At 46.9% G+C, this 23665-nt stretch overlaps 1 protein-coding gene across 2 annotated transcripts in view; it reads left to right on the top strand.

The window, feature by feature from the left end:
* The first annotated feature begins 6297 nt into the window (after window positions 1-6297).
* Window positions 6298-23665, top strand: part of ABTB3 (ankyrin repeat and BTB domain containing 3) — a 175719-nt gene continuing 158351 nt past the window's right edge. For both annotated transcript variants that reach the window (XM_030237673.2, XM_030237674.2), the window contains exon 1: window positions 6298-7436. In XM_030237673.2, the coding sequence (XP_030093533.1) occupies window positions 6485-7436 (952 nt within the window). In that variant the 5' untranslated portion in view covers window positions 6298-6484. The remainder of the gene's footprint in view (window positions 7437-23665) is intronic.

The following is a 23665-nucleotide window of genomic DNA, read 5'->3' as shown; positions in this document are numbered from 1 at the left end:
GTTTTAAAAGAAGCCCCCATGAGTGGGGAGATGAGAGAATGGAGAGCATTGCTTATATCTTTCCTTTGGCTCACATGTCAGAGGGAAATGTCATATTGAAGAACCTGTTCCTCCTAAAATTGCATGGAAAAACAGTGTTGTCATCTTATTGCAGGGGCTCCATACTGTTATTTCCTTATCCCAAAAGCTTCATACCTTCTTGGTGTTTTCTCATGGGCAGCTCCTCCAAGTACAGACTCTTTCTTCTTCACAAAGCAGCCAACTCAGGCCAGCCCCACTACCCACCTCACTCTTTTATAGCACTCTTCTTCTCATTGCTTACAGCTGTGGCCTGTTAAAGTCAGGCCTTTTCCTAATCTTTGATAATTGGCCCAGCTGCAACTCCTTAGGGGTAAGATTACTTTCTACACCATCTTTACTTTCTTATATTCTATCTCCCTACACAACAGTACCATGAAGAATAGTATTAAAAACCTACAAAATACTTATTTTCTTCTTAAATCAGAACTGACTTTTAAATTGCAAACAAATGACTACAACTCCTTAGGGATTGCATTCAGATGCACTACATGACACACCACAGGCCTAGTGAGCGCCAGAGCCACTTGTCACCTCCTTACAGCATCAGGATGCAGCAAGCATGGTTACAGTGTGAGGTTGAACCCCTGCAAGCAGGGAGCAAGTCTGAGCACTCTGCACCTTGAGGAGATAAACTGTCATTCCTGAACTATCAAGTAGGCAGCGGATTTCACTAGTGACAGACAGAGGAAATTACTTAAAACGTTAGAATAACTTGAAACAGTTTCATGCTGGACATCCCCCAAGGGAAGACTAGAGGGCTGGCTTACTCGACAGCCACTGCTGATCTCAAGCACATTTGTCACATCAGATTTCACCTTTAAATTGTTTTCCCATATCCTCATATCCCTCATGCAGGTTTGTCGTGTTTTGAGTGGGAATGAAAATTATCACTGGCTGAACAGTCTTTCCTTGTGTCTGTCCTCTGGGAAGCCTGCTATTCCTGTTTCTTTCAGTTCTGATCAAAACATAGTATGTATGTTTAATCTTACTGCACATAAAGCACACAAACACTGTTATGCTTTTTGGAGTGGTGTAGTGCAATGTGAGAAGAACCTGTGCCTGCTGGCTGGGGGCTAGCTTGTATTCTGTTTGGCCCTATATGCTTTTAACACTGCCTAAGAGTAAACCAGACAGAGATGCTAGTCCAGACCTGTCACCGACATGTTTTATGAAAAATCCTTTACTTAGGATTTTTTCTCTCCTGAGAGCTGAGAGGCCTCAGGAACAAACTGTAAACAATTCTTATCTGCTGCTGTGGAATGCAACAGGGGAGGTCTGTGATTGGCCCCGTCAAACAGTTTCCAATTAAAAGCCTATCACAGGACACCTGTCCGGCTGGTCTCGGTCTGAGAAGACTTTTCGTTTACACATTCCTTTTCTATTCTTAGCATAGCATGGTAGTGAAATCCTTCTCTCTATTCGTTTAGTATAGTTTTTATATATTATCTATCATATAATAATAAATCAAACCTTCTGATGCATGGAGTCGACTTTCTCGTCTCTTCCCTCATCATGGGACCCCTGTGAACGGGGTAACACAGACCACTAAAAAGGTTTGGTAGCATCTTTTTATTTTTTCAATTTGTGGCAAGGTAAAAGTTAGGTCAGTGTTAGGAAGGCTGTTCCAAGCAGTAAGGCTATTTGGATTTGGAAATAGAGCATCCAGGGAAGTTCTAGACACTTTGTCATGGATGGTTTGAAGAAAAGTTTTAAAACCTGTCAGGATTCATGTAGAGATTGCAGTTGATCCTGTGTTAGAACAAAGGACAAGATCCAATATCAAGCTCAAACCATGACACTTGTAAAGACAGCAAATACTTCTACATTGGTTGTGCAGAACCAAGGTGCACCTAGGAAATGGTGGTAACACCCTTGGGTTGTGTGGAAGTAAGTGTTTAAACCAAACAATTGCCTTGGGGACTCTGGCCCTGTCTCTGCAGTAAAGTATCTTGTCTTGCATAGCCATCAACAACAGACCCATTGAGTAACTGAGCAATTACAAAGTCCTCTGTCCCCTGACATAACCTCCCCATTTCTGGCAAACTGCTGTTGAGAAACTTTCTGAGATGAAGATTGCACATGCACTGTTGTGTTTAATAGTTACTAGTGTCTTTAGCCTCCAGGAATTTTCAGGTTTTAGCTTTAGAATTGTCAGATTTCTTTCTGAAATCATTTGTGCTCTTTGCTTCCAAACTGTACCATAGCCTTGGGCTCCACAGCTTTGTTTTACGAGGTGAGATTTGGTTGAGGCTGGCAGTTTCCCAGAGCATCCTTGCCTTGTGTATTTTGAGAAATCCCAAGTAATCTCTCCCTTCCATGTCAGGCACAAGTCTACACATCTGTTACAGAACTCCACCCTCAGCACATGGGGGCATGGGGGCTGCAGAGAGAAAGTCAGGAAGGGTTGTGAGCTCAGTGGGAAGTTGGCTGCTTTTGCACAGCAGAGGAATAGGGGTGAGTGGCTGCCCCTGGCTAAGCAATAGTCAGCTGAAATATAGGGGCAGCCCTATTCCTTAGTGTCTGCAAGAGGGAAAGCTGATCAGCTGAATCTTGCTTCTCTGTGGGGCAATGGTTCCTGCTAAATCCTAGCTAGGGTCTTAATTCAGCTTATTGCTGAAATCAGCAGGATGGAGCTGACTGGGGGAAAATGGGTGGTATGGCGTCCGCCTGCCACGTGTTCTTCCCTCCCACTCACGCTGGAGACACCACCAGTGCTTCCCTTCCAGCTGGCAAGCTGGTGGCCTCATTGCGTCACTCATTCCCACTACTTTTGGAGTTGCATGGGTTTGAGGAGCAACACTAGAGTCATCTCCCTGAGCCTGCTTGTTGAAACAGTTGGCAGCAGTCTCCCAGTGGTCCTGCAGGGACCGTGATACCTGATGCCAGCACTCGGCCCCTTTGAGGAGTGTTCTTTGTACAGTTCTTTGCATCACTGTACACATGCTGCAGTCCCAAAGGCTCCTCTGCCTGGGATGTGCATTTCACACCTGCTTTACTGCTACAGGATTACAGCCTTACTTTGTAAATGAACTCCTTTTTCTGGGATTAGAAACACCAGCACTTCGACTTCCCCAGCAATATAAGCAAGGACCTCTTAAGGTTTACTGCTTGCTCCAGCAGCTGGAGATAACACTGGGAGATCCTGTAAATTCTGCTTTTCATCTGAGCTATTACTGCAGTGCAGCACATTGAATTTTGAATACAGAAATTACATGGAGTGGCCTTATCCTAGGTGACTTCCTGCTCTTCTGGTAGCCTGTTTGCTGTCATGATTTCCCTACTGCTGTCAAAAAGATGCCTTATGCAGGCAGTTGACTGGGTGGGGGAGGAAAGAATTGCAGCATTCCCCATAAAAATGCCAACTTCCCATTTACTTAAATTTGCCCTAAGCACCTTTTTAAAATGTGGTTCAATTTCCCTCTTTCAGAGTTTTAGCTGACACTTGTCATCCTGGTATGTTACTTAATCAGTCCCTGTCTGAATTGTCTGCAAGGATAATTGATGTTCCTGTCTCCAACAAGCTGAAAATTGTTTCCACCCAGCCTTTGACATATAAAGGGACTTTGTTTTCTGCAGTGGGTGTTCTTGTCTCATAGGCAAATGACCCTGGCTGTAAGGCTTGCAGAATGGAGTGCAGCTGCAGACACCTGCCTTTCCTCCCAGGCTAGGAGAGGTGCTGTGCCCTTTCTGGATTAGAGCTAAGCACTGTCTCCAGAATTCATCCCATGCAGGCACTGTCCATGTTGCAGGAATGTGTTATGCTCCAAACTGTTTGATCCTGTCTTTTCTGAGGGTGGTTTAAAGAATCCTGTCTGAGGAGCACTTTCCAAATAATGCTGAATCTCACTTCAGGATGCAGCAGTCAGCATATCCACACCTGAGCAAGTGAAATTCTTAGGGTACCAAAAGATCACCAGAAATCCAGCCTGGTCACACTGACCTTATTTGAACTTCAGCCCTTTCAAGGGCTGGTAATTAGGGAAGGTAATTAGTCTTCTGAACAAATGAGTCAGAAGTTCTTACTACCACTTTTGAAAGTTTAAACCAGCCTAGTGCTGCTGACATGCCTTTGGCGTGTTCAGTATTGCAACATCTTTTGAGCTGGTAGTGTGACTGGGAATCAAACTGCCATTTGCAAGGTTGCAGCTACAAAATCTCTCAAGTAAGACCTAATATTTTGCTTTCTGAATTAAGAAATAACCCCCCCATCTCTTTAGAACTCCAAACTGTTTCTGAGTCAGCAACAGAAATGCCTGAGTCTGCATGGTGCCCCAGACAACTGTCCACTCCTCATTTATCCTATTCATTTCAATGCGATATCGTAGCCTAGAAGTTTTGCAGTGCCCAAGGGGAATGCTGATCTCTGCAGCACCGTCTTTCACAAAGACCGGTGAACAAAACACCCACTTCTCTTCTTCCAGCCTCCCTGGATGCCTACGTTGTGTCTCTATGAAGCCCATACAAACCAATTACTAGAAAACTCCCCACCTTGAACTTTCCCTGAGTTTGACCTGCTCTTAAATGCTCAGCATGCACAGGTGTGGCATTCTGTGAGAGCATAAGGACAGAGTCAGGTGAATGGAGTAAGAAAAATAACTATCCTGAGGGGTTTAGTCCTAGGGGTGCCTTCCTTCTCCTACCAAATGGAAACGGGAATTTTGAGCAACCACTGCACTGAGGTGGTGAAAACACCAGAGGGCTCTACTGCCAGACGTACTGCTGGATTGCTGCAAAGTCCACAGGATGTTACTCTGGAGATACGCTCTCATTTTAGGTGAGCCAGCCCCCGAGAGTGGCTGTTGCCAGCAGCATGGGCATCTTACTTCACTTGTGACAGCGGCTTAACTTCTGATTTCTACTGTTCTCAGCTCTTCTACCTTTTATCAGGATATGATGGTGTTTGGGAAATCTGTGGAAACCAATTGTGCATACTTCATCTTGTGGATGGGCCAAGACTAAGCTGAGAAAGCAGTTTCTGACAGCACTTGACTTCGTTTGGAAAGCAACCCCGTCTTGGCATTTTTGGTGGTGTCATAGTTCTCCCCAGCCTGACTGACAAATAAGCCTACCTGTAGTTGTGCTCCTGCCTTTCCTCTAGGAAGCTGATGTTGAAGGAGTGCCAGGCTTGCTTGGATGGGGAAATCTCTTACATGACTTGCCTTGTCTGTCCAAGAATTTTGGCTGCCTCTGTTGGCATGATAGAGAAATGTGTTTGCTAGGCTTTTATCCTTAAAGGGATAGAAAATTGCTAGTATTTTACGCTTAAAAGGATGTACGATTTCTTCAAAATCAGACCACAAAAACATACACATTCTCGGTCTGTTGCCTAGGATATTAGTGAGGAAACTCCTAATAAAGCTAAAGCCTAGCAATGTGAGATTAAAATACATTAGTCGAGGAGAAATTGTCTTGCACAAAAACCATCTTACTATGCATAGGAAATGTGCCCTAAGCCCAGTATAATTCTTACTTGTCAAAGCTTTCACGATTCTTAATGGGTTAACGTCAAGAATGTCAAAGGGTTTTATTATACTTGTTTTAATTATTTGGAAATTGCTCTTCCTGACTCGAGTGATGGATCGAATTCTTACGTGGCAGTTTCTGCTTGATTTCAAAACGTCTGTCTGATGAGACGTGTGAGTGCTTGCGCTCCCTGTCATTTGTTTATAGCAAAATCAGGGAACTGCTGGTGTGAAGCTGAAGCGGGCTGAAGCGGGACTCTAGTTCGTACGCCTGGGGAACGGCGTAGATGCACGTAGCAGAGCCGTGCTGTTCCCAATCGCGGGGACAAAAGACAGATGGCCGCACTCACCCCGCTGCCGGGGGCCCAGACCCGCATTAACATATCTTTGCAGCGCACAATCCCAGCCCCTGAAGTGCTGCCTTGCGCGGAGGTCGCAGCCCCGACCACCTTCGCGCACCGGCGGCTCCGCGGACGGGCCCGGGACACGGCGGGCGCGGCGACAACGCACGGGCCGCCCCCTCTCCCGGCCCGCGCCGCGCTGCGCGGGGCGGCCCAGCGGAGCGAGGGGAGGGGCGGCTGCCGTAGACGCCATCCCATTGGCCGCCGGGCGCGCTGCTTTGCATGCCCCCGCCCCCTGGCTGCCCCATTGGCTGCGAAGCGGCGGTGCTTTGCATGGCCCCGCGCCCGCTGGCCGGTGCTGCGCTGCGGTGTCGGGCCGGCGGCGCGGCGCAGTGCAGGAGCTGGAGCGGGGCTCGGCCGGCGGCAGCAGCGGCAGCAGGATCAGGGCGCAGGCAGCACCGCCGCTTCGCTGCCGTCTGGCGGAGCGGGGCGAAGCGAACGGCCGGCGGGTCACGCCGTGCCCGCTCGCTGCTCTCTTCCCCCGCTTTCACGTGAGCCGCTCCCCGCCCGGGTCCGTCGGGTACAGCATGAAGTGCGGCGATGGCCCGGAGAGGTAAGACGGCGGTGAGGACGCTGGAAGACCTGACGCTGGACTCCGGGTATGGTGGTGCGGCGGACTCTGTGCGCTCCTCCAACTTGTCGCTGTGCTGCTCGGATTCGCACCCCGCGTACCCCTATGGAGGAAGCTGCTGGCCGCACCTAACTGACTCCATGCACAGTCGGCACAACAGCTTCGACACCGTCAACACCGTCCTAGCGGAAGACTCCGAGGTGCTGGACTGCGCGGGGCAGCAGTGCTCCCGGCTCCTGCCCGACCTTGAGGAGGTCCCCTGGAGTCTGGAGGAGGTGGAGGCACTGCTGCTGCCGCCGCCGCCGCGCCGGGAGCCGCGGGCGCCGGGCGCCGCCAGCCCCGGGAGCCGGGATGCGGCGGCGCGGCTCTCGACGCTGGTGAGCCGGGCGCTGGTGCGCATCGCCCGGGAGGCACAGAGACTGAGCCTCCGCTTCGCCAAGTGCACCAAGCACGAGGTGCGGAGCGCCATGGAGATCGTCCTGGGCTGGACGCTGGCAGCCCGCTGCACGGCAGCTGCCCTCGGCGCCCTCTCCCTCTACAACATGAGCAGCAGCGGCGGCGACCGCTTCAGCCGAGGCAAGTCGGCCCGGTGCGGACTGGCCTTCTCCGTGGGCAAGTTCTACCGCTGGATGGTGGACAGCCGCGTGGCCCTGCGCATCCACGAGCACGCCGCCATCTACCTCACCGCCGGCACCGAGAGCCTCTTCCGCGACATCCACGCGCGGGTGCTGGCCGGTCCCGCCGCCCCGCTCCCGCCGCCCGGCCGCCCCCCGGCCACCGCCGCCGCCCCGGCCGAGAAGGAGGGCGGCGAGGCTCCCCGCTTCACCCTGGAGGCGCTGGAGCAGACGGTCAACAACGACCCCGAGCTCTGGGGCTTGCTGCAGCCCTACCAGCACCTCATCTGCGGAAAGAACGCCAGCGGTAAGTGCGGCCGTCGGGCGGGACCGGGCGCCACCGACCACCTGTTGCGCCGGGCGGACCCCGTCCGCCCCCCCCCCCGGGCGCTGGGCGGGCCGCCGCCGCCGCACCTGCCGCCGGGGCCGAGGGCTGGGGAGGGAGGAGCGGCGCGGCTGCCCCTGCACGGCTGTGCCCGGCCCGGGGAGCGCTGGAGGGGAGCTGCCGAGAATCCCCCTCACGCCTCTGCCGCGGCGTGATGGGCGTGAATTCAGGGGCAGCCGGCTGGGTGTCGGCGAGGGCTGGCTGAGAGACAGTGGTTCAGAGCTTCAGTTTTCCACAGGAAATGGCAGAAGCGCAGCTGAACGCTTGCAGGCGAGATCAAACTTTTGTTACATATGCAGTGGTTTGGCCAGCGATTGCGTGGTTGGCGCTGAAATGCGGTCTTTCTGGACAGATTTCATTCATGTTGCTGCATGTTTACTCAGAGCTTGACACAAATGCAACACCGTGATGCATCAACTTCCTGGGCATTTTTCCCTTCGTTTTTTAAAGGATGAATCTAATATTTTTCATAAGTTATCCTTCGGTAGAGTGGCATTCCTAAGTTGATGTTCTTTATTTCAGCTCCCTCTATTTGTCAGGGAAGGGAAAATGGAACGAGACGGTGGTTTTTTCCATAGCTTCTCCTAAGCGTGCACAGACACTTGAAAACACTTTTATTAAGCTTTAATTCAAAATACGTGTCAAACTGAGATGCAAATATTTGGGAAGGGGGCGTGTGGAAGAGGAAGAGAACTGGGAGAACAAGGGTAATTGGAAGCTTAGATCACGTCTCCAGATAAGCCTTGTTAAGTTGTTAAAGCCGCAGAGGATGCATTACAGCTAATTATTTATTGTCTTAAGGCACCTTCTATCCCATAAGAGACCCAAAGGAGAATGCCAAGTGGGAGCGAAAGAAAGGGGTGGATGTTCCCCTCTGCTGTAAATAGATGTTGCTTAGTTCTTTTCCTCTGGTGGTTTTACTCCAGCAGAGGATGTCCTCCCCAGAGGCATCACTGAACCACCCCTCAAAATGCATCTGACCTCGGGGGTTTGTGTTGCAGGACCCCGGTGTGTTATTCCAGTGCGGGTGCAGGCAGTCATGGCTTCCCCAGGAGTGCCACCGTTGTTTTTTTCCTTGAGTCCTGCTACAGTGCCTGTAGGTTTCAGATGGCACTGTGTTGTGTTTCTGACATTGCAGCACTGGCTGTGCAGGCTCCTACTGAGCCTTTCATTTTGTTGTGCAGCTCTCTCTAACTCCCTCTGTATCAGCTCATTGGATTTTAATCAACTTAATTCTGACCCTCATTTATCTCCCTTCTAGGGACACAAAACAGAGTTTTCATCTCCATTTTTTTGTAGTTTTAGCTGCCACAAATCTCCTTGGTAGCTCAGTCCTGAATTGAGCAAATAGCATTTTTCTGAGATGTTTGAATCAGACCCTAGCAAGTTATCCATTTTGTTTTGCCTCTCTCCCTATGCCTGCCTGCTTTCTATGCAAATGTCTATAATGTTGTTTTGCTTTTTAGTATCTTACAATAAATAGTTTGGCATCCTGTTAAATATATTTAGAGTTACAGGTGCAAATAAGATCCAGGCCTCCTTACAGTAAAAGCCATTTTTTACTGCTGTGAATGTTTGTTTAGTTTTAATCCAAGGGTGTGTTGCCTGCTCTTAAGCACTTTCAAGGTAACTAAACCAGGCATTATAAAACCATTAAACACATCAGTCTGTTTCTTCACTAGTGAGGTATGTATCTGTTTAGATAGTCCTCACTATTTTGATGTCTTGAGTCCTCCATGTTTGGTTGCAAATGTTTCCTTCTCAGGCACTTAAAACAGGTGGGGAAGTTTAGTGTGAGACATTATTTGACCGGCGTGAAACTGTTGGGGCCGTCTGTGGCAGAAGGCTTGGATTGCTGGAAGCTGCATCTCTGTTTAGTGGCCTAACCACAAGTTCATCCTTGCTCCATGCTCACTACTTGAAACACCGTGATAGCACAACTTAACAGGCAACAGACTTCTCACATCTCTTTGCACCTCTCCAGGAGAAGAGACAGGTCTTGTACTCTTGAGGTTCTGTAAGTTGCGGTGTCATTTTCTGGCTGGGTTGCACGTGAGCACACAAGCACTGGAATCAGTGAATTTGGTCCAGCAGGTGTGGACAAGAAGCAATGATGGGGTCCTTTCTGAAGGTACCATGGCCAGTGTGATTTGAGTGAAGGTGGGGAATGGAAAGCAGTGCAATAGCAGACTCTGGAGCAGTACCTGATCTGCAGGCAAGTTTTTGTGGGGAGAGGTGCCTCTCTCTGGGAGGCAAATGTCAAACCTTTGAAAAATTTCCAGGTGAAATTCAACACCTTAAAGTTCATCCAGACTGTGAAACAGATGACCCATGAAGATAATGGGCTGCAGGTATGTAAAGAACATGAGTTTGTGCATGATGCAGTCCAAGATGGCTCTGACAGAGTTTGTGAACATGAGTGTTGGGGAAGATGGTCTGAGGATCTGCAAGACACAAACCAGCCTTTCAGGGCTTCCCTGTAAGTTGTGTAGAGTGTTTAGTGGTTTCAGCTGAGGTTTTTTAGCCTAATGTCATACTTGGTCATCTTGGAAGCTGCTGAATATGATCAGTATTGCAAGATAACCTTCTCCTTCCTATAATTGATGGTCATGTGCCTTCAGACAAAGATGTGTGAACTGGTTCTTTCTATGGGCCCCTTGAGCTTGCTGGGTTCCTTTTGGGTGTATTTGGCCTGAGCTTGGACAGCTGCCTCAATGGGAGCCCCACTCTCCAACAGGAGCTTGCTCATTGCTCTTGCAGGGTCAAAAGCCTGTGGATGAAGGTAGTGGCACTCCTTCATGTGTTGCAGGCAGCAGGCCATGTGTCCTTGATAAGCCCCTTGATAACCTCGTGTGGGACAGGGCAGGCATAACAAAGGCAAAGCAGGCAATGCCATTGGCAGCGAGCCACTGGGACTATGGCAGCAACTGCTGGCATATTGACTGAGCTTATCTTTCTTATTACTATATCAGAAAAAATAGACCTTAAAAGCACTCTGAGGTAGTAGTTTCAACTTCCCCCCCCCCCCGCCCCGGAATTTTAACTTCATGGCTGAATGAAAATGAAAAACTTTACGTTTGGGATTTCACTGACGCTTAAATGTTTCAATTATGAGCTCTGTCTGAACAGCACAGTGCACGTTTTACATCCTATAACAGTTGCACAGAGTGTTATTTCCCTTGGAACAGGGGGAGAAAAATACTGTGTGCTCAATGAAAGGCAGTAAAAGCTGGCACTTCTGTGGTTTAAGCCATATTATTTTAGTTTCTTTATTGCTCGTCAAACCCTTACTTTTATGCCAGATCTGAGAAATGCTTTGAGGTGAATGGGAAGTTTCCCCAGGTCTTGGATCCAGTGCAAATCATTGGAGTAAATCCATGTGTGTTGTTTTAACGGGAGAGCTTGGATGGCAGGTCCAAGTAGTTCAAAGCCACCTGCTTGGTGTTATGGAGATCCTCTTTAACTGGGAGGAGGGATGGTATTAGAAAACACTTGAATTAATACAGAGTTAAGAAAATTGGTTTTTCCTGTTTCAGTCTTCGGGGGTCTCTATGTCTTCACGATGGAACTTTTGGTGGGAGGTACACAGCCAGGAAGCTGGGGGATCACAGGGTGGAGTGCGGTAATCTGTGGTTTTCATGGGCCTTATATGAGTCCAGTCCGGCTAGCTTAAGACTCTAGCCCACACGGACCTGCATAGATGAAAGTACAAGACGAGAAGCGCTCTTCTCCACGTGGGTGCAAGTATCCTGTTTATTGGCTTGGGGCAGGACACAGGTGATGGGTCACCCAGGTAAAGAGAGAGGGCTTCGAGCTCTCACACAGGAGGTTTTATATCCTAGGGGGTGTGGGTGGGGGAGAGAGAACCAGAGCCAATGGGATGCCACTGGGGAGGGGCGAAGTACCTGTGGGACAGACCAGGTGTGTATAACGGGTGGGGTGTGTGAGAGGGAGACCATGTGATGGGGGGGGGGAGGACACGACCCATCTATTTGACCCAACATGCTCAGTAGAAATTGCCCATCACCAGTGCAACAACAACAACTAAATAAACTATTTAGTGCAATACAACAGTGGAGTTTTCTGTGGAGGAGTCAGCATGCACAACTCTGCCTTGTCTGTTTGTGTACAGCTTCTAAAAATAGTGATTTGGAACCCAACTACTTCCCTGTGGTTCCTTCCTTTTCTTAATACTATTTAGAGAAGAAGATCAAACTAGTTAGAAACCCAGGATTAGGTCAGGCTTGGCTGATACGTGTCAGCTAACCTCAGTGTAACCTCAGCCTCTTCTCCTAATTCAGGTGAACTAGGGGGACTCTGAGCAAATGAGCAGTACCAATATATTAGCCCAGCTTAACCAAATCAACAAATTCTTTTCAATTTTGATTCATATGTGTACATACATGCATGCACACAGAGACCATACCCTTCTTTTACTGGCAAGCATACTGTTATCTGTTACTTCTCTGATTTTTGCTGTAATTGAACCATTCAGGATGCCATTATGGCCTCAGGGGCAGTGCAAAAATCAACCTAAAACTTATTTCAGCTAAGATGATAGGGGAATATTTGGGCAAAAATGGAATTTTATGCTATTTTCTTAGCCTTATTTCAACTGTAATTCCAAGAATATCCTTCTCCCTCCACCCCCCCCCATTATGTTTCCGTTGTATTTTTTGCTGCTTAAAAAAAAAGAATATAGTTGAAGTTTCTTATGTGTGCCAGTATATTATACTTAGAGGTCTTTACTGTTTTGTTTTTCCCATCTATTCCACAGCACTTGAGGTTGCCATGAGTGGTAGTGCAACAAATGATGTGTAGTTTTGCTTGATTCTCTTACCTGACAGTTTCCCAAGCAAACTTCCACACTGTCTTTGAACAACTTGTGAATTTGTCTCCCCTCCATTCTGGGAGGGGGAGAGGGGGACAAATCCCCAAAGGGCAGAAGGTTTTGCCTGTTTGTGGTTTGTGGCCAGTGATGCTGGTGGGAACTGGGATGGCAGAGCAGAAACCATGTTCCTTTTCTGTAGTGGGGTGGGTTGCTTTGACCCCTGGTGTTGGCAGGAGTGGAACAGGATGTGTTCAGATCCACACATCAGTGTGTGTGTGCTTCTTGAAAACCTCTGTTGCATTGAGAGGACACCTTGAAAAGGGAGCAATGGTAGGACTGGGAAATAGAGACCCATTGAGAGGTTGAGGTTTGACTCACTGGGTGATGAAGGTTTGTTTCCCCTCTGGATGTTTTGATTCATGTAATTTGTTTCAGTTATGAGTCTTAACATTAAAAAAAAAATTAAAAATCCAGAATTGGTTATACTGGAGGCACCCAGGATAATCATAAAGCTTATGTTATCCAATATGATTGTTCCTTTTGTCATGTTGGAAAGTACCTTAATAGCATTTGTAGCCTTGGCCACACTAGGGTGTTTTCAGGCTGCATCTACATTACTTAGTTTCTGATGCAAATGAGGCTTTGGAATGATGATTGGAAATGTGATTGTGTATACAAGGAGCACGTTAGGGGAATAACAGTATAGTTTTAGCAGTATATTGGGTTCCTGGCTTTTTTGCTGAGTGCTGACAGGCTTCATGTAGTTTTTCAGCCATCCTGTCAGCTGATGACATAAGGTGCAGGTGAGCATTAGGGACAACTTTGGATCTTTTTTTAGTGCTGCTGCAAATGCTCTCTCTTCCACTGCTCAAAGTTAATAAAGATGAAAAAGACACCACTCTTAGTGTGTTGGTGTTTCTGCAGTGTGTGTCATACCAAGTGGTTGGTTGTCAGTCACAAACCTCCCACATTGTCCAGAGTAAATACCTGGTGGTGCAGTGGCTGGGAACATCTACAGCCTGAACCTTTTCTCCCCTGGTTATGGGTTGAGTTCTCCCATCTCAGAAGTTAGGCAAAAAGCTTTATGGTCTTTTCCTCACCTTTCCCCTAATGCAGCTGTGAAAGAAGAAAGCCCTGCTCTATGAGATGACACCAGAGGAGGAGAGAGCTGTTTTCTGTAGCACATGCGTTGGGAATGAAGTCCCCTGCCTGGAATAATCTCCTCTGGCCAATGTGCAGTGCAGAAAGAGGGGGGGGAGCTCCTTTCAGGTGGTTTTCTGGAATTAGCAGCTTTCATGCAAAATACTTCTGTTGCTGGCCCAGCAGAGGATGTACAGGAAAAGCAAGGAGGGGATGGATGAGGGAGTTCATCACCAGGCTGTGTTTTCTTGCAGTGAGTGTGATGGGCAGCAGCACCTCCACTGTTTGTGTCCTTGAGCAGGGTGGCATTCTGTGTACTCTTGGGGGCTGAAGTGGATGCTTGGTGGATGGTGAATCACCTCAGTGCCTGTTCACTTTCCCTGTCTCCTCCCACTTTGAGGATTCCTGCTGCCTCAGTTTCCCAGGCTGGGCCATTACCAGCACTCCTGCCCATGGCTCTGTCTGCAGGCTGTTTTCCTTTGCCCAGCATATAGGAGGCTTTAGCAAGGCATAAAAATTAAGTAGGGACTGTTTTCTTTCTTTGCTCTTGTCCTTGTTTACTTGCTGACCAAAAGCAACATACTGCACCATCTCTGTAGAAATCTGTAATTACAATTGTTATGTACCTGATAAGTATTTTAAAGATTTCAAAAGACATTAAGTGAAAATTACCCCAGAGCTTGCATGGCCAGCTTAATAACCTCTGGTTACTTTGCCAGAAGTGTTCAGTTAGGCAGCCTGAAAAAACCCCCAGGCGTTGTGGAGGACTGTGCCAACTAAATGGTCACATGCGATTGGTTCTTGGTCTGCCCTTGCTTTCAGGGGTTTCCTACAACAAAGAGTTTCCATCAGTGGCCACATTTGTCTGGCAATGCATGAGCTTCCCATTTTCCCAGAAGGTAACATAGTTATCCTAAGGATGTGAGGAGATAAAATATGATGTCAAGTCACTCCTTTTGCTTTCTGTAGGGCTGCATTTCTCTCTTGTAAAAACAGAAGAGAGGAGGGCACTGATCAGGTGAAATGAGTCAGTGAGAAGGCAGTTGTTGGCTTCTTCTGACAGCAGGAGTGAGGGGGCATGTTCCTGGGAGCAGCTGAAGAAGGAGCCACTGTTGGTGTGGATCAGTTCAGCAGCATGGATGGGGCACAGGCATGCTGACACCTTGCTGAGGCTTGTCTCAGTTACTTTAATTTAACCTGATGTGCTGGTATCTTGCATCATCACACTTCCTTACTCTGGCAGTTTGTGGGTAAGGAGAAAGTTCTACAGCATTTTCTTAGGCTCCACTGAAGAGGTGCCTGTCATCTTGATGGTATTTTATCCTCTTCCTTGATTCCTAGGCTGAGTTGATAGGAAGCACAGTACCCTTTTTTGGTGTAATTGTTCCTAAAAACAACCCAAGAGATTTTATAGTATGGTGAGAGGGTATCCAGTGGTAAATACGTGGACCAGCTTGGAGGCTGAAAAGGTGCTCTAGAGACTCAAAGTTTCCCACAGGGATTCTCTTGGCTCATCACTGATGAGGAAAAGAAATTGTCTTTGATTTGGTTTAAACAATACTGGATCAATAATAAGGAACAGGACAAAAATTAGACCCCCTGTGCCAAGAGACCTCAGGACAGGTGATTGTGTGCCTGATGAATCAAGCTGACAGAGATGGATAAGGGAAGAAGGACTTGTTCACCCCAGTTGGTTTCAGGCCACTTAAAGCATGGTGCTAGACCTGGTGTAAATCCATGTGGCAGTGGTGTGTGGCTGCCTGATGTTGGTGCTTGATGGGAACTTGGCTGGCGTGACCCTTGGGGACTGGGCTCTTCCTGCCCTGGTGCTTCAGATGTTGATACTGGGATCTTCCGAACCATACGTGGAAGCACGGGAGATAGGTAAAGCTCTTTCTGTGGGGGTGTAAGGCAGCTGAAAGTGAAAGTGCAGGTAGGGATCAGTGCTGCAGGATGGGTGGGAGGCGGTGGGATGCTCGCCAGGAGATAGGAGAGCACGAAGGCGTTGCAGCTGAGCTGCGAGGGACTGCTAATACTTCTGGGTCAGCAAATTCACAGCCTTACGTGGCTTTTTCCAGAGCTCTTATGTGCATAGACCTTGCTCATGTGAACAGCACGTGGACTTCACACAGCCATAAAGGTCTTGGGACAGGCTGGTGAGTGAGCAGGAGAACAGGAACCTCTGAAAAGATTAGAGAAGAGGCCTCTTCAAGGACCGGATTTCTGTCCTCAAGTGCTGTGGAGTAGCACCTGGACCTGCAAGGGTCTGAGGCTTTAAAATTCATAAAACCACCCTGTTTTTAAATTACACTGCTGTGAAATATTGCTTCCAGGTGGGGGAAGAGAGTGGGGCTGGGGTTGCAGCAGAGGTATGTTGAATGTATTTGCATTTTTGAGGCAGTTAAATAATTGAAGGAAACTTTGCATCCTGCAGTGTTTTGCAGTTTCTCTGGCCCTGTGGTAGCTTTGGATAAACACTGTTGGGCTGTAGTGCCTTTGCTTATGTGTTGTGTTTGGCTGTGATTAAGTTGCTAGTCAGGGAAGGTTGGCTTTTTCTTGCAAAGAGCTAAGCAAGTCTTGCAAGCCTCTCTCTGGGATGTTACCCAGAAGGGATTTGGAAAAACAGAGGTTGTGGTGGTGTGGGCCATATGTACTCCCCAGACTGCAGGTCCTTCATCCCAGATGAAGCATCTTCAGTTCTCTGTCACCTCTAAGAAGTGAATGTGGCCGGCAGCAAGGCAAGCTGCCACTGGGGAGGTGGGCCCAGGGGCCTGGGGATGGATGCTGGACTCCCAGACCTTCAGTGGGAAGTGCTGCCAGCAGAAATGAGAGAGATTTCAGAGGTCATAGTCATTTTGGCTACCCACTGAAATGTTTTTTTTGTGGAGAATACTAAGAAGATTTTTTTTATTTTTGATGTAATACAGGAGCGTTTCTTTGCATGCCAGCATATTGCAGAAATTGTTTTCACTAAAACATTCACTGTAAGTCTGAGTAAGTATATAATTTTCCTCTAGGTTGCCATATAGCAGAGGCAGCTGCTAGGGGCTAGACGCAGGTACCTCTGATGCTGTTATTTCCCTAGGTGCTTATAAAATAAGGGTCACAGAACTCAGTACTTCAGAAAAAGTATCCCTGTACTACTTGTGTTATTTAACTTCTCTAGTGCGTGTCTTGTGTGGGGTGCTGTGTGAGTCAAGCTGTTCCAAAGGTAGTGCTTAACCTAGTCCTGTAGTCCTTATTTGGGCACAATTCCCCCTGGTTTTGGTGGCAAGGACCGCCTGACAAACACCAAGATTGGCTCTTACATTTGGTAACAAATTAAAGAATTAAGAATTAAACTCCTGAGTCAAAGCTAGAGGCCCAGGCTTAGTTTTGCTTAAGATAAGCTTTTCCAAAACTGAAGATAAGTATCAGTACCTCACTGCAGATACTTATTCCTAATTTGAAAGGATTTTTTTTTTCCCATTGTTTCACTGATTAATGGTGTTCAGCTTGAAGATTGCACTGCCTGTGAGGCCTTGTGCTACCTGGCTCTAGCCTATTTCCGCTGGCCCACATAAGAAGAATTCTAAAAATAGTCCAGCAGTGTAGGTTTTCAAAAGTAAATTAGATTTTAAAAATAAGAGGTTCGGTTTAATTATCTGGCAGGCTCTCAGTAAGAAGGAGGAGGAGGAGGAGTTTCAAAATACACAATTTTTCTAACCTGGAAAAAACCCCCACCCCAAGCATAGCTGTTCCTCAGTAGTTAGGACCTGCTGTTGCTTTGCTCTTGTGCTTTACCTATTAACTAGTTCTTCATTATACCAGTATGCTCAGAAAATAATTGCCTTGTGCATCAACTGTTTCTGGAGAATGAAAACAGTTTTGCAAGCTGACTGAGTGCAGGGATAGACACCAACAAGATGCAGAGTCTTTTTAATGGATATCCCTGCCTGTGGGAATGCATGTGATTCCTTGCTTCCAACTTAAAGAGCATGTTTGACAGAGGATGGGTAAGACGAGGAGGAGTAGTTTGAAATATTCCACAGGTTTAAATGTAGGAATGGCGTAAACACCTGTGTAATGCAAAGGATGAGCTTAGGCAGCAGTGTTCTTGCAGCAGAATGCTGGGAGCCAAGATAAGTAAGTTGGTGACACTGTCTGTCTGACACGCATCAGTGGTTAGACTGTGGTGGCTGAACACTTCTAAAGCAAGAGAAAAAACAAGAGAAAAACACCCTAGCCAAAACTCATTCCTTCTTAAGTGTACAGATAGTCTAACTGATCTTCAGGAAGGATATATGGGCTGTCACCTCTTTTCAGCACACAGAAACTGTGCCTATGCGTGGGATAATTGGCAGGTTTTATAAGGAGACCTATGGTGATGGGGGCCCTCAAACCACCAGAGCAGATGGGGATGCTGATGTCTGCTGACTCTGCCTCCTCTGACCAGGGATGTCATGGGGAGAGAAAGGCACAAGATGGACTTTGAGGTTGTGGAGGAACTCGAGTTTTTAGATGGGTGGGAGTACACTGCCTTATCAGGGCTGGTGATGTTCTGATTACTGGCTGTGTGAGGTGTGAGGCAGGAGCTGGTGAGTCACAAAGTGTTTTCTGAGGTTTGGGGCTGGATGCTCAGGTGTCAGCTTCTATTGCAGGTGACTTCTTTCACTGACTGAGGAGGCAAGGCAAGGTTTTCTTCTGGATGGGACCCTGTCCGCCTCCTTTGTCAGCCTGAGATCAGATGGCTCCGATTTGCCCAACCTAGGGCTATGTTTTGAGGCTCACGGAAGTTTACCTGGAACCAGGGTGCTACTGCCTGCTTAATAGGTGCTTCTCATGCAAACTGTGCAGACACATCCCAACTGCAAAACTGGCTACAAAGCTGGCTGCTGAGCAGATTTAAACCTGTAGCATTGACTGCTTGTGCAATCCATGTTTCATACTTCTGACAGTTGCATACTTCTGCTGGTAAGACATTCCTGTCTGGAGGGAGAGGGTGGAGTGCAGACACTGGGATCTTTAGCATTGGGATTTACACATTTTCTGGTCTGGTAATGTCTGAGTTGGGCGAGTCCCTGGGAAACATCCTTTTTTGGGGCAAGGACAGCCCTTAGAGGGAAGAGGTGTTAAGGAAATGAGGACTTGCTAGTTTACTTCTCCCCTTGACTGTGACTTGAGAAACATCATTGGGGTGAGTTCTGTTCCTTCTTCCTTTAGAGGTTTGCAGTGCTGTTGGCATTGCACTGATATGCAGAAAAAGTTGTTGATATTTAAACACAAATGTTGGCCATGGCAAAAGGAAAAATTAAAACAATTCAGCACACCACATAAAACATCCTCTGAGCCTGGAATAATTAGTTCAGTTTCATAGCCTGATTTCCAGAAAGAAAAAGAACAGAACAAAGAGCAGAAAAGATAATGAAATTTGGGGGGGGTGTGCGCGCATGGGGACTGTTTCTGTACAGTGATAGTCAAGCACAGTGGTGTTATTTGGTCCAGAAGGAAGGCACCTGGGGATTCTATGATTGCGCCATGCAAGAGACTGAGTGGCAAAGTGGGAACTTGGGCAACTGCTGAATTTTTTGCAGAGAGCTGAGATGCAAGACTGAAAGAGTAAATTTAAAGTTGTTCTAAAGAGCCCTCTCCTTTTCCCAGCATAGCAGGGGTTTGTGGAACAGTATAATTGCTGGGAAAAGGAGTGGCTGGGAAACAACATGCTGGAGTTATGCACATGGAGACTATTTCTAAAGATTATATTAATCCTGTGCTAATAATTGCAGAGGAAGCACTGGTTTGTTTTTTAGCCAAAGCTTTGCTTGGACCGCCTTTATAGGCATTGCACAAGATGTGCAATGTGGGTGTTGCTTCCCTTTGTGCTGCAGAGCCACTCTCTGCTGATGGGCCCTGCAAACTGAGGCTGCTTCCTGCAGTATGACAGGAATAACCTTTATTGCTTTCAGTAACCCTGTGAATGAGTAAGAGCCTCAGGACTGGGTGTTCTGCTGTTTTGAGCTTCTTTCATGATCACTTCTCTAGGTCTTCTTTTGCCATTTTGACATGGGCAACTTTTTCTTCCATGTGTTTCATATGTGCTCTCTGCATTAGGAGTAGTGACCTTCTGGATACTGCTCCTTTTCTTTCCCCTTAAGTTCAAAGAAGTTCAGTATTTACATAAGCAGCTTGCTTGCTATTTTACTGCTTTCTCGCATAATCTCTCTTGAATGCCTTTCTGAAAATAGTCTGTCCAAGTAAAAATATGAAGTAAAAATATTCACTGTTGAAGCAGAATATTTAGAAAAATAGCTGTAATTTTGAGTTGTATCAAATAGAAACCCAAGCCTTTGCAGTTGATTAGGGACAGGTGTTTTAACTTCTTCTGCAGCTGTTTTTAGGTTGTTGACTGGAATTTTTGACCTACTGGGAAAAAAAACCCAACCAAAAACCAAAACAACCCTTGCTAAATTTGGTATCAGGGCTATAGCACTGTGAACTTAGTGTAAAGCAGAAAAAAAGGATGCAAAGCTTCATTACACTGGATTGTTGCATCAATAATGTTGTAGTGTAATTTCTTGGAGGGAAAAATAATGGGCTCTAATGATGTGACCGGTGTGTTTACTGATACTGTAGCACAATTAATTGTGGCTTTCTTGCAATTAAGTACTGCTAACAATTTCTGTTAAAATTTGATATAGGGCATTTGAGCTCAACTTCCTCTATCCAAGGAGTTTGTCCCTACTCTTTTGGGATTATCCACAGAAAAATAAAAAAAAAGTGTCTCATGGTGGGAGTGGGTTTCCATGTTCATCATGTAGTGGTGTGCCAGAGGCTGCTGCTCTGCTGTTTTGTGACAGCTGTGGGAACTGACCTGGGGGAAAAGTGCCATGAAGGGACTGTGGACTTCCAGGCTTTGCCTGCATGCGTTTCCCCATGGGATTGTTGAAAACAGGAGTGAAGTCTAGGTGGAGGTCTGTCATCTTTCTGACATCACTGATGGATTTGTCTGAGAGGCTGGTGGTGCTTGGCTGGGTGCTGTACCCTCAGGGAAAGGTTTGATCTCACTGAGAAAAGCAGCTGGTGGCCCCTTTGTGATATCCAGGCATAGTGTGGGGAGGAGTCCCTGGGGGAAGGCAGAGAAAGCTGTGAGGTAGGGTGGGCTGCTCAGACCCCATGTCAGGATGGGCTGCTCAGGCAGTGAGTAGTCTCCTAATTCTATTCAATTGTGGCCAAAACCCAGAGGTGGAGATTGGCTATATGTTTGGGTTGGGTTGATGAATGCTGTTTTTATCTTATTGTCATTCAACACAGTCCTGTGTTGCTTCTCCAATGCCTGGCAAAAGTTCAGCTTGCTGCCAGCCTTCCCTTCCATGGGGGAAAATGATGTCATCTCTCCTAAATCTCTAGTTTCCATAAGTCTTGGAGTTGTCAGTGGCCATCCCTAGCGCTGTAGTTGTTGTCCAGAGGGGCTGGAAATCTGCCCCTGAGCTGGAAGGTTGTTGGGGGATGGTGGAGGAATGGGCAGGCATGTGCCACCACGTAAAACTCATTTTCTTAGAAACAAGGTAAGAAATGCAACTTCCCATTTTCCAAGGATTTTCATAAATGGGTCTGCTTGTGCTCATTCGTATTTCTTGTAAACTCCCTGAAGAGTCATGCTTGTGTCATGTACAAAGGCTTACAGGAGCTGCAGCTTGGTGGGTTATAGGCACCGCTGAGGATCCTGGTGTCTTTGGCAGGCAAAGCTCTGGCTGGTTTTGAATTGGTGGATTCCAAGGTGTTTTCCCACTTTCTTTGCTATGTACTATGAGTGGGAGCAGAGACAGAGAATAGAAGCAACAAATTTCTTGAAGTACTTTATAATGCACTTTTGTCCCCACTTTGAAACTGAAAAGGGCGTTTATGAAGAGAATTTAAGTGACAATTTTCTGTTGGAAGATTTATTTAGTGATATGAAATGAAAGAATTTGTCAGTCTCATCTTTTAATTTGTTATAAAAGAGCCAAAATTATATATTTAATCATTTTCTAACCACACACTTTCAAAACTGCGTTTATCTGATCTTTTTACACAGAGGATAATAGGCTTATACAAAACTAAGTATTTTTCTGCTTTTAAGTATGTATGTAGCAGCTTTTCTTTAAAAAAAGGCTGTGCCAGGGAGTACTCATATTTCAGGTCATACAAGTGACAGTGAGTATTTAAAAAATGGGACACTGCAAGTAGCAGAGAGAAACAGTTCTAGGTATCTATGTGCTGTGAGCTTGGGACTGGCACTAACTGGGAAGATTTCCCATTTATTTACCTGAAAAGAGGAGTTCAGCCTTTAACGGGGATTTGCAGGAGTTTTGCTGGTAGCACTTTCTGTAAATAAACAGTTGGTTATACCTGGAGGTGCTACGTACAGACAGAAATTTAGTGTACTGTAAACTACCTGTAGCTACAAGTCCCCTGGGGAATGGCAAACTAATGATGATGGTGAAGCTTCCTCCCTGGAAACAAGGGAGAGCTTCTTATATGCTTGGGCTGTGGGCCAGGCTTATTTTTTCTTGGATTTGCTACATGAATTTGGTGTCAGCTTTCTTCCAAAGAGTACAAAATTGTAATTTATTTTATTTATAGGGTTGTGTGATTCAGACCCTGAGATATGTCTCAGTGGTTTCAAATTACAGAGAAGGATGTAAATACTGGCTGATTTTTCCCTTACCCTCTCTGTGGACTTTGAGCAGCAGGTCCAAGCCTAAAACTCCACAGCTGCTAATGAAAGCACAAATTCATTTCATGGCCTCAAGTATTACTGTAAGCCTTCCTGAAATTTCTGCTTTTAATATCTGGTGGTGTGCTACAATGATCTTTCTTAGTCTTATCATTAGTGTGAGAGAGTGTCTTCACTTTCATTTAGGTAAATCCATCATCAGGCTGATCTAGTGGTTGAAGAGTGGGAAAAATCCATTGAAGTCAATATAACTGCATTTAAAAATATAAAAGAGAAAAGAAAGAACGCATCCACCAAATGAGTCTGTGACCTGGTATCTGCTCGAGTTATTGCAAGCTCACCTAGATGTACGTACTTGTGTTAATCACTGTGTTTTACTGTGCTTTCTGTTCCTGAAGTGTGCTTGTTGGAGAAAAGCATCTTATATTTGAACTTTTGTACGGTACTTCCCTCCCTTAGACAATTTTCAGTGATACCAGCCCTTGTGTCTGAAGCACTGCTGTTAATGGAAGCTGTTGATAGAAGCTGTCGATGGAGGCTCTCAATAACACTTGAAGTCAGTGGCTGGTGGGGACTTTAGGACATAGTATGTCCCTGCTTTGGCGTGCCACCCATTTTTAAGGGCAGCTTAAGGATGGTATCCTCATACAACAAATAGTCTACAGTCTGTTTCCATCAGGTTGCCTGATGCCTTCTCCCAATGAATGCAAGTGATTTTCTGACAGGGAGTCATTTGAGGCAGTCCTGCTGCCTCAGGATGCTGGATAAGCTGTCAGCTAGTGCCAATTTACCTCTGTTTTACATGTGTAAATGTAGTGTTGGGAAACACCACCTCCCTGGAGCGTGTACCAACCAACCTTGTACTTGTGCAGCTATTTCAGTCTGGGGATGTTGAGGCTTGCTGTCACCTCACTGCTGACGCAGGAGAGCACCAGTGGCAAGTTTAGCTGTAACCATCTAGGGAGGGAGTTTGATGCCTCTCATTTTTGTGCAGCAAGAGCTGCCTAACTGTGGGAGCTTTTTCCCTGACTCTTGGGAAGCTGGAAGGGATGTAAAATAGGGGTAGGTGCTGCCTTTGCATATGGAAATGGTACATCTCCTGACATGCTCAACCTGGCTCACTGCCCTGCACCAGCCCTGGGCTCTGCCAGGTGGCAACCATGCAGGGATTCTGGGGAGCTGGGGTCTCTGTGCTCCCCTTTTTCTTAGCTGTGAGTCTGGGATGTCAGTGGGCTGGTAAGGACATGCTCTGCTGCTGTCTAGCTCTCTGACTCTGTGAGCAGGATGCCTGGCTTTGATCTTTTCAAAGATGGTGTCATGGAAGTCTAGTAGAAACTGAAAGCTTAAGTGCTTTGACTTCTTGATCTCTATGGCCAGGCCAGACCACTCCTTTTATCCCTGTGCACTGTGTAGACAGTCAGTTCTGAAGCCTCTTTCCAAAGACCTGGGGCCAAGAGGAGGGTCTTCGGAAGCCTCTCTGCTCAG

This window comes from Serinus canaria, chromosome 1A (genome assembly GCF_022539315.1).
Source record: "Serinus canaria isolate serCan28SL12 chromosome 1A, serCan2020, whole genome shotgun sequence".
NCBI lineage: Eukaryota > Metazoa > Chordata > Aves > Passeriformes > Fringillidae > Serinus > Serinus canaria.
The sequence above is the reverse complement of the archived record's forward strand: the minus strand, read 5'-3'. Positions and strand labels throughout refer to the sequence as shown.